Source organism: Lycium barbarum, chromosome 12 (genome assembly GCF_019175385.1).
Source record: "Lycium barbarum isolate Lr01 chromosome 12, ASM1917538v2, whole genome shotgun sequence".
Taxonomy (NCBI): Eukaryota; Viridiplantae; Streptophyta; class Magnoliopsida; order Solanales; family Solanaceae; genus Lycium; species Lycium barbarum.
The window spans coordinates 77964059-77979720 of NC_083348.1; the positions used below are offsets into that span (position 1 = coordinate 77964059).

Sequence of the window (15662 nt, forward strand, 5' to 3'; positions counted from 1 at the left end):
GCGACTATGATCAAACCAGATGTTTGCGAGTCATGAAAAACGTTGTTACACGCTACAATTTAGGAGCCGTTCGGTTAGAAGGATTAAAGTATAATATTTAGGATTAAATATATAATGTGTTTGATTGAGGGGATTAGCTAAAATCAAGATAAATTTCTACATGTTTGATTGAGGGTATTGGCTAAAATCAAGATAATTTTTTACCACAATCATGGATTATTTATCCCACATAAAAGGTGAAATTGATAATCTTGATTATAATTTCAGGATAACTTGATTCTGGACCATATGATCCCTTAACACTTAGAAGCTTACAGTTAACTCTATTTTAAAGCTTGTCAGTAAGATTGACAATGGTGACAAATTTTCTAGCATTTTGGTTTGCCGAAGAGTATTTGCTGGAATTTTTGTGTAGAATATTCATATTTTAGAGGTTTGAGTATAAAATAACAGGAAGTGTGTTTGCAATTGGGGTCATATTACAGGGGGCAGATAGTGTAATATATTCTTGTTTTGCTTTTATCCTCTCTTTTGTTTAATTGTTTATTCTGGTCCTCTCGCCAGTTGTACCAAAACAAATTTAATGTGCACACGTGTTGGCATGAGACTTACCAGCTAAGCCATAGCTGAAAACCAAATTACCAAAACCATCAGCGCACCATTCCCCCAAACAAACCCGAGACCGCAAAATCGCCGATCACGTCTCCTTAACGATCTGATTCAATACGACTTCGTTTTAATCCCGAAACCGTTGTTCGATCTCTATCCCGGGAAAGTATGGTCGAAGAAGACGGGAAGAACAGGGCCTCACCGGCAACCGGCGAACCCTTACCGGCAAACTATTACTACGGTACGTTTCAAGGAGTGGCCAATCATCCACCTCCTCCGCCTCCACAGTCTCAGCCACCGGTGTTCGGTTTCCCTCAGCCCACTCCTCCACCCGGTGCTTCCGGTGCTCCTCCTCATTACTATCCTCATGCTTATCAAACTCCTCACGGTCTGTTTTCTCACATTTTCAAATATCTACAGGCACTTCCATACATATAGTACTCCGTCTGTCTTAATTTATATGATACTTTTCGCTTCGTGAGATTCAAGCTCTTGACCAACATTTTAAGGTGTACTTTTTTTCCAAATTAATATGAGAAAAGTTGCAACTTAGTTTTTAAGAGCCCGTTTGGATTGGCTTATAAGTAACTTATAAGCTGTTTTCAACTTTTTTGAGTGTTTGGCTGGCCAGCTTAAAAGTCATTTTGTGCTTAAAATAAGCCCAAAAAATAATTGGGCCCGTTTGGCTTAGCTTGCTTATAGGCTGGAAATAGCTTATAAGTCAAAAAAAAATTAAAAAAAAAAAACAAGTTGGAGTATAAGTCATTTTGTGCTTAAAATAAGCCCAAAAAAATAATTGAGTCCGTTTGGCTTAGCTTATCTAAAGCAGCTTATAAGCTGAAAACAGCTTATAAGCTGTTTTTTTTAAGCCCATCCAAACCGTCTCTAAATATATAGATTTCTTAAAATATTAAGTTAATCTAATCTAATTTAGCTTTAAAGTTTGGTCAAATTCACTCTCAAAAAACGAAAAGCAATCTCATAAATTGGGATGGTGGGAGTAACTTATGCTTGTTGATATATTCTGTTTGTTTCCATCGATTAAGTTAAAGTTGGGAATTTTAATCCAACATGCCATCCGTCTTTTAAAATAATATTTCATGAATTTGTATTGATTCGTTAAGGTACAGTTTTGTGTACTAATAAGTAATTGGGAACGGAATAGAGGGTATAGAAGTGTGATTGGTTATGGTGTGATATGGTTTTGTCATTGGGAATTACAAGAAGGGGATTGGTAATGCAGATTGTAGGTTTAGCTCTATCAAGTGGGGCACACGTAGTTGGTATCACGACATGGTGCTTTTACCTCCATTGAATTCTATCCTTAGCTAAGTCCCTATTGATTTAGAGAGATTGTAGTACACTAGTACTCTTTAGACAACTACTGTCCATGTGATTTTAGATCTAACACATTCCGTTTATCTGTACTAAACAACAACATAGAAAATAACGAACTCAAACTAAAAACCTAAGAAATATACATATATTCAATACAAAAGCTAGACATCAAGAAGGCCTCCGAATCCAATCATGTGAACAGGAGGTTCGTGTTGAAAATATTCAATGATATAGGTTCTGGTGAGAAGTGGATTAAAAGGACTCAAATGAAAGAAGCTTCAAATGATGATGATAGGCGGGTAGGGGCGGGTCAACAAAGAGAGTGGGTAATTTTTTTGAAATCGGGTAATTTAAGAGGATTTGGGGGTTTCCATCCAAATAGGGGTTGTGTGAAGTTTGAAGACGGCAGGGGTATTTTTGTTCCTTTTCCCTTCTTTATTTCATAGTAAAGCTTTCGGTGATTATGAATGGTTTTCCGGCAGTTTTTCTCATAGCTCACAATGGCTAGACAGTGAGATTCCCTCACCCTTTTTCTCTTAATAATAGTCATGGAAGGACTTAGCAAATAGTCTAAGCAAATAGTCTATAAAGCCGTTCATCATAATTAGCTAAAAGGTGACAGTCTAGGGAGACAGAGCCTGATCTCAATGGAGCTGTCACACATTCTCTAAGTTGATGATACCTTGATTATGTGTGCTGCAGAGGAGAATCACTTAAGAATTCTCATGATCGTTGAGGTTGTATCTGGTCTTTATGTCAATTTTGTAAAGAGCTTTTTGTATCAATTTTAATGATTAGTCAAACGTGGTGTCACATACTGGGTCCTGCCCACATCCTGGGGATGCCTGTAGGAGCTGGTTACCAATCTTCTTCGGCCTGATCGGGCGTCATTGATAAGGCGGAGAGGATCAAAAAACTTCCTCTCCACCTTTTTAAATAATTTCACAAAAAAAAAAGGCAGAGAGGAAGTTCTCAATCTGGGAAAGACAGTATCTATTGTTAGGGGAGGGAGATTAGTTTTAATCTACTGTCTTCTTAGATTCTTTACTTGCTAACATGATTGTCATTACTTCCTACTCCTGCACCTTCTAATGCGAATAAAGTTCTAAATAAAGAATTTCTTGTGGAGATAATAAGGAAAGCAAATCAGTCTCAGCGCTTTGGTTCAATAGGCACACATCGGTCATTTGTATCGTATTTGTTATCCAATGAGTTTCGAAGTTGGAAACAACAAATTGCCCCAACGGAGTAGGGGCTGGAAGCAAATTGGAAAATATTGGTGTACTTTCTCATCTGAAGTGGAGATCAAAGTGTAAAGTGGGAGGAAGGTGAAATTCTGATAGGACTTACGAAAAAAATGACGACCCCCCCCCCCCCCCCCCCTCCCAAACCCGCCCAACCAAAAAAAAAGAAAAAAAAAAAAGAAAAAAAAAAGATAGAGAAGATCCAATAGTATGGGTAATGATTGATGTGTTATGGATAATTCACTTTCTTCAGAGTAACTTCATGATTCTTTAAGACATCAAGATTGTGTTGCTTGAGAAGTGAACTGAAGAATAAAGAGTACAACAACAACATACCTAGTGTGATCACATAAGTGGGGTCTGGGGAGGTGGGGTGTACGCAGACCTTACACCTACCTTTGTGGGGGTACGCAGTTTCCGATAAACCCTCAGTGCAAGAGAAGTGTTTTTCAAAACAACTGAAGAATAAAGAGTAGAAGAAGGAAAATGATAAAAGCAGAAAGTCCACCTTAGACTTTGGCTGTCAGAAAATGCATGGAGTTCAGGATTTTCATAATTTTATTGTGGTGTCTTTTGCTTAATGTCAAAGACTTCTTTAATTTCTTAAAATTTGTGCCTAGTTAACATATCAAAAAACCCTCAGGGGTTGGCCTGGTGGTAATTGGCTTGAGCCTTGGGGTTTGCTCCCTTTCAAGGTCTCAAGTTCGAAACCCACTGGGTGCAAACAATTTCTGAGGGCCATCGGACTGGGGTAAAACCCTGAATTACCCGTGGTGTACTTGCGGGAAACTCCTTGCCGAGGGCCTGTGCACCCCCGGGATTAGTCGGGGCTCAAAGAGACCCGGACACCCGGTGCTTAATCAAAAAAAAAAAAAAAAAAAACACTTAAAATTTGTTCCTAGTCATACACTTCCACATAAAATGGGACAGAGGGAGTATGTGGCGTTGTCAACTTTCTTAAAGCATTTAAAAGTTGTAGAAGCAGAGTAAAATGTTAGTAAAAAGAAAAACTGACACAGGAAGAATGTTGAACTAGACAACTAGTTATATATGTTGTCTCGGAAAATTTCAGGAATGTCACTTTTGAAAATGCTTTTTAATTTTTTATGCTCTAATTGGTACTTCGGAAATATTTGGTTGTTTAAAACATTATTTTACTGTCAGACGTTATACATCATGTTCATTATGTTGCTTCACTATGGTTTAGGTTATGCTGTTGCTGAAGGTAGACCTGTAAGGGAGCACCGCCTTCCTTGCTGTGGTATGGGGATCGGCTGGTTGTTGTAAGTTCCTATTCTTGTACCTTTCCTTGAGCCCTTATTTTTTAATTTTCTTTATATATTGTGGTCAGTTTGGTAAAAATTATATTTTATGCAAAAAATGTGATATATGTATTCGTTCTCAGCTTTTAGTATTGTTTTAGAGCTCTTTCATTATCGTCTTCAGAGTCTTAATCTATATTAAAATAAAGATTGGTAGGTTAGAAGATGGGGAAACAATGTAAAAGCGCACAGGAATAACAACTCAGTGATATCAAAAAGCCTGATGTAATAGTTGCTAATTAATTACCTCTTTCTGGCGTGTCAATGATCAGATTTTCATAAACAAACTCAATTTATGACCCATGTAAATATTGATTAAGATTTCAATGTTGGCTTACTTTCAAATATTTATGACTTCGTTTGCAAGGTTCATCTCTGATTTCTAAAGATTGATTAAGATTTCAATGTTGGCTTACTTTCAAATATTTATGACTTCGTTTGCAAGGTTCATCTCTGATTTCTTTCTTTTTTGATAGGTTCATCTCTGGTTTCTTTCTTGGTACCATTCCTTGGTACGTTGGAGCGTTTCTTCTTCTGTGTGTACGGATTGATTACAGAGAGAAGCCTGGACTTATAGCATGCACTTTAGGGGTACAATTTTCCCCCCTCTCTCTCTCAAATTAATATGTGGCAGATATTTATATGCTTTGATTTCTCCGGGCATGGCTATGTTAGCCTCACACTTTTAATACTGGCTCAATGTCACAAGTATGCTCTCATTTCTTTGCACTGGCAGTATGAGTGATCCTAAAATTGGGTTTCCTTTCACATATTCTACAACTCTTCGTGATATTCTACAATAGTTATGTAATCTGACTAAGAGAAAAGGATGAATATGATTATGAAGATAAAAGGATATTAAATATGATTTACCACTTACCAAGAGATGAAACGGAGAAAAAAAGGAACAGACTTAAGCTGTGTTTGGACCTATTTCCGTTGTTGGGATAGAGTGGAAGTGGGAAGGTTAAATGAGAAGTTTGAATGCTATATAACTTGTTTTAATTCTCAAACCTTGGGTGTTTTAGACAAATAATGTTGCCAGTAAGTCCTCCCATTTTTGGGATGGATAATGTGCAGGTAGTAAGTGCTCTTTTTTTTTTTTCGGGGGGGGGGGGGGGGGGGGGGTTGCAACTGTATGGTGGTTGTATCCCTTTGTCACAAATTCTTGGGCATAGTATGTTTTTCTAGGAGTCAAGTTGAGCAATATTGTTGGGGTACAATTAGACAAATTATTCAGTTTGATAGGGTACGGAGTATAAGAAAGGGAAAAAGAAGACTTTTGGCACATAAGAAAAGTACCATTAGAACTTGTCATTCTTATGGATATAAGAGCATGTCATTAAGGGTAAAATATGAAGTTTAATGTTATAGAGTTTGCAAGGAGTTGTCCATTTTCAAGAAACTTTGCCATATAAAATGGAATAGGGTGAGTACTAAAATTTGGTTTTTGGCAGCTTTAAATTTGGAAAAGAAAAAATGTAAGTGGACTTGATATTGAATAACTATATTTTTGATGTTGCCTCTCTCACCCGAGTCATCAAAAACTATATTTTGATGTGAGCCACTTACTTACCTTGAATTTTACTTCATTTCACTTGGATTTCCCTTTTCTATTGATATTTACCTTACACAAGAGCAGTCCTAATAATGTAAATTATAGCCTGCTCGGCCCAATTTTTTTAGCCCCTTTTCATGTCAGCACGTTTGATGTTTCCAATCTGCCAGATTAGCCCAATCATCATATTGCCATTCCTATGTGGCTGTGAGGAAAGCAATCTCACAAATTATTCAACAATAGCCTTTATTCTCGATAGAGCCGAAGTCTTAATCTGACAGTTGCATGAGTTTTTGGCTTCTTTATTATATAATTTATGTTACCTTTCCTTCTAGGGCTGACTGATATTCAGGCAAGCTGGGGCTTAAGGTCTTATGTTCATGTGTTCAATCTTCTTATTCTGATCGTGGATTTGCACCCAAGTAATGTGCAGTTTAATTCTGAATTAGTGCAACTTCTTAGGTGGCACTTAAAAGCCTTCCTTGTGAGCGAATAAGCAATCCTGCACTATTACTCTTGTGCACTAATGTTGCTCTGCTTGCCGAGGAATACTTGAGTAATCTGTTTTAGTGTCAAGCATACTCTTTTGGGGTTGAACTTGAGGGTAGATGAGGGGATGAAGTTGAGGAAACAAATAGGGGGAAGATAATCATGGATAAACAATGGTTTGTTATTACCACCCAAGCAGTTGTAGCTATGCACCTATTAGCTTTCTGATTTTTGCAGTACCCAATAGAAGCACAATATCATCACGATCACTCCATTACTTTTTTATTTCTCAATTTCTTTTCTCATACAATATCAGCCTCTGACTGTGTTTATTTGTTTGGTAAATCAGGCCATGCTTGCTTTGATTGCTGTGACTTTTGGCGTGACAAAGGCAACTCATTCCTGGTGAGGCTATTCAGGCTGCAAAATGTAACTTATCGTGGCGGTCTCTATAAAAAAAGGAAAACAGAGGAAGGAAAGGGCAACTTTAGTAATTGGTTTTGTTTGTATGATGTCTCTTATTCTCAATTTGTATAGCGAATATTGACTTGCGTGGTTCTTATCCTTAACTTGCACTTCCCTCTTTATTAATGTTTGTGGTACTTCTTGGTTTGCTCCAGCAGTGATATGTATATTTTTTGAAAAATTCCCCAATAGAGATGCATATTTAAGTTGGAGGTTTGTGTGTTCGGAGTATAATTTTTTTTTTTTTCGGTTAATAAGGATTTATTTAACCAAAGTGATCCTTTACAACTCAAGGAGGCCACAAAGCAGCAGCCTCCACTCCACAAGAAAACCAAACAACGAACAGCAACTACTACAATTGGCCCTGCCTAATCACTATTACATTGGATAAAAATTGAGGGCCTGCAACTTAGTTGCTACTTTGGACAATTTTTGACCTCCAAAGAGTATCTCTTGGACAATGATTCTGCATATGACCTGGACACTCTTGCTCTTGTGTTGAAATATCCTCCAATTCCTTTCTTGCCATATATGGTAGATAAAACATGCCGTAGCCATTCGGAATATTATTGCAGCTGCTCCGTTGCCTTTAACATTGCTATTGATCCATGCCGACTCCTCTCTCCATGGTAGAACCTGTCTGGTTATCCCTTGCCACCTCAACAAGCTCTGCCACAATTCAGCCGAGAAGGGACACTCAAAGAACAAGTGTGGGAGAGGTTCACAACCACCAGGGCATAAAACACAACTGGCCTATCTTTAGTACACAACCTTTCAAGAACAGCCAGCCTTAGTATGAATATCCATTTTTCAGCCCCATAGTTATTACAAACCAACCTTCTCCAGGGAACTTTTTGGAATGTGCCAAGCAACTTTAAGTAAATTTCTTTTATAGAGCATCCATTCATCGCTTGGAATTGTTCAAGATCCATTCCTGTGTACCAAATAAACTTCTTCGCTTGAGTATTGTCCGGATGATCCAGGAGGCTTGTTTAGCCTCTACTTCCCAGATCACTTTATCTTTTATGTAATAATTATGCACCCACCTCACACACAATTTATCCTTCTTTTGAGCAAGATCCCATAATAGTTTGACGATAGCTGCCCTATTCCATGCTGTGATATTAAGAATGTTCAGACGACCAGCAGTTCTTGGGCTGCATAGCTTATCCCACGAGACCAGTGCTTTTTTAGAAACATCAGCACTCCCAGACCACAAGAAGTTCCTACATATTGCCTCAATCACCTTAACCACCTTCTTGGGGAGTAAGAACAACTGAGACCAATAGGTTTGGACTGAAAATAGCACACTCTTGATAAGTTGTGTTCTCCCCGCATAAGAGAGAAACTTGGTTGTCCAGGTGGAGATTCTGCCCATCATCTTCTCTATAAGAGGTTGGCATTGCATAATCGACAACCACTTAGTGCTCAGCGGCACTATAAGAGGTTGGCATTGCATAATCGACAGCCTCTTAGTGCTCAGCGGCACTCCGAGATACTTGAAAGGAAGGCTACCTTTAGAGAACCCCAACATGTCCAGATTTTTTTGTTGCACGTCATCCTTGACACCACCAAAATATATCGAACTTTTAGACATTGGCAGTCATCCCAGAAGCCTCAGAGAACAACTTAAAGCACTTGAAGAGTTTAGTTACAGACTCCAAATCGCCCCTGCAAAATAGAAGAAGATCATTAGCGAATCCAGGTTGAATGATCTTCAACTTGGCACACCTAGGGTGGTAGTTGAAGCTCTTATCCCAATCTAGAGTCTTCAGTAACCTGCTAAGGTATTCCATGACCAAAACAAATAGATACGGAGACATTGGATCCCCTACCTTACTCCCTTCTTTGCTTCAAATGGAGGAGAAGGTTTCCCATTGATCACAACAGAGTATGAAATAGTTCTAAGACAAAACAGGATCCATTGCACAAATGCATTTGGAAAATTCAGACCAGCCAGTACTTGCTCCAGAAATGGCCACTCTACAGAATCGTAAGCTTTTTACGCTCTAAGTTTTTGCAAATTCAGAGTAAAATTGGCTGCTCCATTAGGAAGAAGTTGACAATTTCAAAGATTGTGGCTTCTTTGAATACATTATAATTCTCCGCATATGCGTGAGAGTCCAGATGAACTAGTTTGTTGGCTAAAGCCTTATCCTTGAGCACTCCCCATAGAGTTTTTCAAAGACACAAGTGGAAGGTTCTACAAAGAAACATCGACAATCTTGATTCTTGTTTTACCGCGTTAGTGGTCGAATACACCTATTAATGGACTACCATATTTTGGTAGTTGGTACTTGGACGTACATTTACTTTTAAAGTGAATTTGTCTTCATGCTCGAATGTTCTGTGCTTTCCTTGTGTTTTTTAAACAATACAATCAAGAAAAGAAATTTTAAGTAATATATCTCTCTTAAATCCATGGCAGGCTGAAGTAGGAGTGCTTATTGCGTGGTTCGGTTGAATATTTATGCTTAACAGTTCAGTTCGGCTTATGGTTTTTAATTTTATCTTATTGGTTAGGTTCTATTTGAATTTAAAGGTTATCGGTGCTTATTAATTAATCTAATAAAGTCAAATAAGAAAAGGCAAAATTTAAAAGATTCACTGCTCAATCTGAGCACTTTCTAATATAACCGAAGCATGATATTTGAACACTTTCTAATCACTTATCGCTAGCAAAACCAGTTAGGAACATACGCATGAACTATTTACTCCTAGAGTTTTAACATTTTAGGATTTTAACTTCCTATACTTTCTAAACGGGCAAAGGGTCAAATTTACCCTCCAAGTATGGTTTATAATTTAAATTTATCTTCCGTCAAAGTTTGGGATCAAATTTTCCCTTCTCGTTAGGATACTTAATAAATTTGCCCTTATATGGATGGAAGTGTGATTTAGACTCCACAAAACAAAAAAATTAGCCCCGTAAGATCTACGTAGGCTTGCAACCCCAATTATTTTAACCCGTAACCCGTAACTAGGGGCGGAGTCAAGTAGGCCTAAGGGGATTCATCCGAACCCCCTTCGACGAAAAATTACATTGTTTATACATAGTTAAATTATTTATATATATATATATATATATATATATATAGTAGATGTTGAACCCCTTTGGCTTCTTCATGTGTTTAATTATTCGTACTTTGAACACCATTAGTGAAAATTCTGACTCTGCCACTGCCCATAACCCGTTTCCCCATTGCATAAAATAATACAATCCTAGTTCATTTTATTTTAGAAAGAGAGGGAACTCAAGAGAGAGCAGAAGGACAATCGACGATATTGGTGGAAATCGACCTGTCAGGCAAGGCAAGTTGTGTGCAAAATGACATTCTATAAGGAACTGTCCTCGTCTTTGCACAGTGATGATCAAAAAACAAAGTCACGAACAAATGACTCAGGGATGAATATCCTAGTTCTTAGCAAATTGCAATGCTTCTTCTTAAAATAGTAATGTCGAGAATAGCAAGACAGACAGAAAGTGACGAGAATAGCAAACAGTTAAATGCGATTGAGTGAAAGAAGAAACTTTGAGAACCAAATTAACCAAAAAGGATTCTTTGATCAAATTTAGAGACGCCCACTTGGAAAAATGGAAGCTTTGATCAAATTGAGAGATACCCAGTTGGAAAAATGGAAGCTTTGATCAAATTGAAGAAACCCCAGTTGGAAAAAATGAAAACTTTAATCAATGAGCGATTTTTACATGGCCCTTCTGTTCTCTCTTGAGTTCCCGCTCTTTCTAAAATAAAATGAACTAGGGTTGGATTATTTTATGCGATGGGGAAACGGGTTAAAATAATTGGGGTTGGGAGCCTACGTGGCTAATTTTTTTGTGTTGTGGAGTTCAAGTCGCACTTCCATCCATATAGGGCAAATTTATCAAGCATCCTAACGAGGAGAAAAAATTTGATCCCAAACTTTAACGGAGAACAAATTTAAACTATAAATCATACTTGGAGGATAAATTTGACCCTTTTTCCCCTTTCTAAACTATTTATATGTACAAAAGGTATAATGTGAACTTAACCATCTTATTGTATATATAATGTGAACTTAACCATTCTTAACAGGTTAACGGCTTATCCTATAAGGAAATTAAGTGATTCGTACCCCGCACTTTTAAGCGGTTAATTATAAATTCCAATATGTTCATCAACCATTAATCGGATAACTCGTTACCAATAAGACAATAAATCTATTTTTCGATTGGGTTATCGGTTATGATTTTGTTTTGAACATCCCTTGGCAGAAGTTATGCACGATTTGTGTAGTTGGACACGCAAAAATAGAGTTTATTTACCTCTTTTAGGGGACTAAGTGCTTGGCGTTTTACGGCTTATTGAGGAGAATGAGCATAATTAAAGGAGATAGACATATTTGACGCAGTCAACTTAACTACCTATTAAACGAATAAAAAAATACGAGAAAAAAAATTGAAATAAAAAAATTCGAAATTTAAACTGAAAATTCTTAATTGTAACATATTATTAGGAGTTGAGATGTTCAATTAAAATAGAGTTTAGTTTATCCTAACAAGTTTAAGAGGCTACCTATATATTAGCAAAGTTAGGCAAAACTTATTAAACTTTAAGTTTTGTCCCCAAGAAAAATGTTGCTAAAAGTTCAAGACCACCGCCTCAAAGGCCATTCTTGTGAATGACCCACAATTATCTAGCCCAAGTTTAGTTTAAAGCCCAACATCAGCCAATTTAGCAGCCTTGGAAGCTAGGGTTTTATATAAGATTTCCTTTAACTTAAAACCCCTTTCCCTGCGACGGCAAACGCAATACTGTGTCGAAATGGTGACCTACAAGGTAAAGCCTCAATTTTTCTTTCATGGGTTTCCAAGATTTTCAATGTTTATCTAAATCTTTGAAGATTTGTTCAACAATGGTGTTTTTTTGGTGCTGTTATTGCAGTTCCATCAGTACCAGGTTGTTGGGAGAGCTTTGCCTACTGAAACAGATGAACATCCCAAGATTTATCGTATGAAGTTGTGGGCTACCAATGAAGTTCGTGCTAAGTCCAAATTCTGGTATATACAGCTCTTTCCTTCTTGATCTTTTTATGTATTTATGCAGGTTAATGCTTATGCTTTGCTTGATTTGGTTGAAAAAAGGTATTTCTTGAGGAAGCTTAAGAAGGTGAAGAAGAGCAATGGTCAGATGCTAGCTATTAATGAGGTATGATGAGATAGATACATATCTCTATGTGTGTTTTTAGATTATGTGTATTAGAAATGTTAAGATCAGTAGTTTAATGATAGAAATTTTGGTGCAAGGTGTTGTATTTGGTAATTGATTTTTGTTTATTTAAAGTTTTGGGATTCTAATTGATTTGTTGTTTTGGATAGCCAAATGTAAATCTTGATATTTTGGTTGCATATGTGAGTCTGCTGTATATATTTTTCACAAGGATGGCCTTCTTTTTGTGCTGTGATCAGATGGATCTCAAAATCTATCTTTCAAGATAAAGTCAGCTTTAATGCTGAGGAAATCTGTGGTGGTGGTAGGATTAAGTTGGGGGAAGTATAGGGTCAGCTTTATTGCAGATTTCCACTAAATTTAAAAGAGGAGATAATGGACGGGTCTCTTACTATACAATAGGAATGTCAGCTATGATAGGATGTTCGAAAATGCTGCAATAACTTTGTAAAAACCTTTTATTTTGAGTTGGTTAAGATGTTCAAATTTAAAGGCTTTACCAACACATTTGAACAATATTGGCCACACTTGGCAAAATTGTTAGCAAAAGAATAGGAAAAAATTGAATAGGCTATACCATCTAATTGCAATTGAGGTCTAGTTGTACATTACATTAGCCCAATTTCTTCTGAAAATGTACATCGGTCTTATTTTTGCTTAGAGCCTTCTTAATCTTGCTGGTGATTTCTTTGTTAGAAACAAGTCTAGCAAACTCTTAGTGTTGGAGAACATAACTGAATATTCAAATGAAACTGGTTCAGATGGAACAAAATGGACAACGGGTATTCATATAGTTGGTCCAGCTAGCTTAAGGTCTAGGCGCTGTTGTTGTTTTGACTGTTAATTGATCACGAAACGATGCTTTGGTGCAGGGAGTTCTTTAATTTTATTTATTGTGTGTTAATCATTTTAAAAAGTTTAACCGTGGTTAATAAGCTGTTGGTGTGACAGTCCTGCAGTCTTGCTTTACTATTCAAGAGTTTGGTTTTGTTGCCAGTTTAAAGTCAATGATAATCGAACTTCTTGTAGCAGTGCTTATTCTTGCAAAATAGATTTCTTCCCACGGATCCCTTGCAACCGTTGGTATGACCTTAATGATTTGGTTATATTGGCACTACATCATGCACCAATTCCTAGTTGTTTCTGTCTGCTGTGTTTAAATTGGATTTGGTGATTTTTGTTCATTCTTGTGAAGTATTTTTCCAGTTCCATCAAACTGTGGGATCTCATTTCAGCAATTTTTTGGTCTCTTTTAACTATAATATTGCGTTAAACCTCCTAACTATAAGATTGTATGTTTATATTTTAGATCTTTGAGAAGAACCCAACAACAATCAAGAATTACGGTATTTGGCTACGTTACCAAAGTAGAACTGGATATCACAACATGTACAAGGAGTACCGTGATACCACATTGAATGGTGGTGTGGAGCAGATGTACACTGAGATGGCTTCTCGCCACAGAGTTCGCCATCACTGCATCCAGATCATAAAGACGGCCACCATTCCAGCTAAGCTCTGCAAGAGGGAGAGCACAAAGCAGTTCCATAACTCCAAGATCAAGTTCCCCTTGGTGTTACAGAAGGTCAGGCCACCGTCTAGGAAACTCAAGACCACGTACAAGGCTACTAGGCCCAACTTGTTCATGTAACATGTTTGGTCATATTTACAGTGAGAAGCAACTTCAGATTTCTGCAATTTTGGTGCTTTAGTTGAGTTGATTTAAGATTCTGTGTAAGAGAGAAGTGAAACCTTTTTGTTCTGATGGTGGTTATTAGAATATTTTTAAGCATGGATTTCTGTTTGCTTTTGTCATTGAAGTTCTTGCTAATATATTCTGTTAGCATTGGTGGTAGATTTGGGGTTGATTTTCGTTGGATTCATCTTGGTGTTCTTGAAATGTGACGAGAAGAGACGAGAAGTCACACCTGGCGTGCCCGAAATATGTGAGCACAAATTTCGTGTCTGAGATATTTAAGAAAGGAAAAAGGTTAAAAATTACAATATAATGAAGAGACGATATGCGTTACAATTTCTAGGATTTTATTAGATCTACAAATAATTAGAAGGTTCAAAAGTTTGTTCTTGAAATTGATGGACTTGTAGGTTTGATTCAAGAACTTGATTTTGAATTTTGTTGTGTCTCACGAATAGTTTGGCATTTGTAACTAGATGGAGTTGGGTTTCAACCTCTACGGAGGTAGAGGAATATGTTTAAAGATTAAGGTGCCGTTTGGCCATAAATATATAAAAAAAATTACTTTTTTTGGAATTTTTGAAGTTGGAGTTACGTTTGGCCATAGTTTTTGAAATTGTAATTTTAGTGAAATATAGTGTAAAATAGTGATTTTTTTTAAAAAAATAAGTTTTTCTTGTTTTTCATATTCCGGAATACAAGGAAAAAAATAAATAATTTTTATGGCCAAACATTAAAAGTAAAAAAAAGTGAAAAAATTTTTGAAAAAAAGTGAATAATTTTTATGGCGTAAAACGCCCACATCGGGGAGGTAGAGGAAGAGTTTGTATGTTTTTTCTATAATTCTTCTCGACCTTTATTCAGCTTGCTTGATGTATTTCTGGTCTCCTTTTGGCCAGCTCAGCGTTATTTTATTATTATAGTAATGGGATAGAAGAGTTGTGATAAAACCAAACTCAATTCCTTCTAAATTAATTAGGCTAACTATTCTTGGCAGAACGAAACCGAATCAACCAATCATTCTGCCGAGACAAATGAGACGGTGCTTTTAGCCCATCCTAATAGCCTGTTTGGTCAAGTGCTTTTCAGTACTTTTTGACTAAAAATAGTTTATGTTTGATCAATTAATTTAAAAAATATTTTTAAGCAGTAATTAGTGTTTGACCAAGCTTTTAAAAAATACTTCTAAGTGTATTTTTCTCAAAAGTACTTTTTAAAAAGTGTTTTTGAGCAAAAGCTACTGAAAAACTGCTTCTGCTACTCCTCAAAAGCACTTATTTTCTTCCAAAAACTTGACCGAACACATCACTTTTTTAAAATAAGCACTTATTAAAAAATAAGTACTTTTGGGGAAAAAAAGCTTGGCCAAACAGGCTATAAAATCTTCCTTCTTGATATGAAAATTGACGAAGGAAACAAAGAATATAAAAAGAGAAAGGATAAAATTTAATTTCTCATTCATCATAGGTGAAAATAACGTCTATAAAATCATATAAAGAGTTAATGGCAAAAAACATTTGATCTATTGTTTTTTCGACGTTCCAACTATCGGTTGTTCCTTTTTCTACTTGAACTATTAAAATACACATCAACTATTAGTTTGTTTCCTTTTTCAACCTGAAAGGAAAAGAAGACAGCTGATAATTGAGGGTGTAAAACTCGCGAAAACATGATAGTTCAAGGGTGTGTTTGGTATGGAGAAAAACATTCATTCTAGGAAAACAAGTTTCT

The 15662-nt window shown here is 36.6% G+C and overlaps 2 protein-coding genes across 2 annotated transcripts; both read left to right on the forward strand.

The window, feature by feature from the left end:
- Positions 1-557: 557 nt before the first annotated feature.
- On the forward strand, positions 558-7237 carry LOC132624971 (large ribosomal subunit protein eL20z-like). Its single transcript, XM_060339730.1, has 4 exons — positions 558-997; positions 4399-4474; positions 4990-5104; positions 6910-7237. The coding sequence occupies exons 1-4, from the start codon at positions 778-780 to the stop codon at positions 6967-6969; spliced, it is 471 nt and encodes a 156-aa protein (XP_060195713.1). The 5' UTR covers positions 558-777; the 3' UTR covers positions 6970-7237.
- A 4452-nt stretch (positions 7238-11689) lies between these two features.
- On the forward strand, positions 11690-14090 carry LOC132624970 (large ribosomal subunit protein eL20). The gene is made up of 4 exons (XM_060339729.1): positions 11690-11845; positions 11951-12066; positions 12151-12214; positions 13545-14090. The coding sequence occupies exons 1-4, from the start codon at positions 11831-11833 to the stop codon at positions 13884-13886; spliced, it is 537 nt and encodes a 178-aa protein (XP_060195712.1). The 5' UTR covers positions 11690-11830; the 3' UTR covers positions 13887-14090.
- Positions 14091-15662: the final 1572 nt, after the last annotated feature.

What these genes read in the sequence shown, in the direction of transcription:
- LOC132624971 (XM_060339730.1), top strand. Translation starts at nt 778, where the DNA reads ATGGTCGAAGAAGACGGGAAGAACAGGGCCTCACCGGCAACCGGCGAA. An exon ending in TGCTTATCAAACTCCTCACG is followed by an intron (nt 998 to 4,398) that starts GTCTGTTTTCTC and finishes ACTATGGTTTAG; the next exon opens with GTTATGCTGTTGCTGAAGGT. An exon ending in TTATAGCATGCACTTTAGGG is followed by an intron (nt 5,105 to 6,909) that starts GTACAATTTTCC and finishes TTGGTAAATCAG; the next exon opens with GCCATGCTTGCTTTGATTGC.
- LOC132624970 (XM_060339729.1), top strand. An exon ending in CGTGCTAAGTCCAAATTCTG is followed by an intron (nt 12,067 to 12,150) that starts GTATATACAGCT and finishes GGTTGAAAAAAG; the next exon opens with GTATTTCTTGAGGAAGCTTA. An exon ending in AGATGCTAGCTATTAATGAG is followed by an intron (nt 12,215 to 13,544) that starts GTATGATGAGAT and finishes TTTATATTTTAG; the next exon opens with ATCTTTGAGAAGAACCCAAC.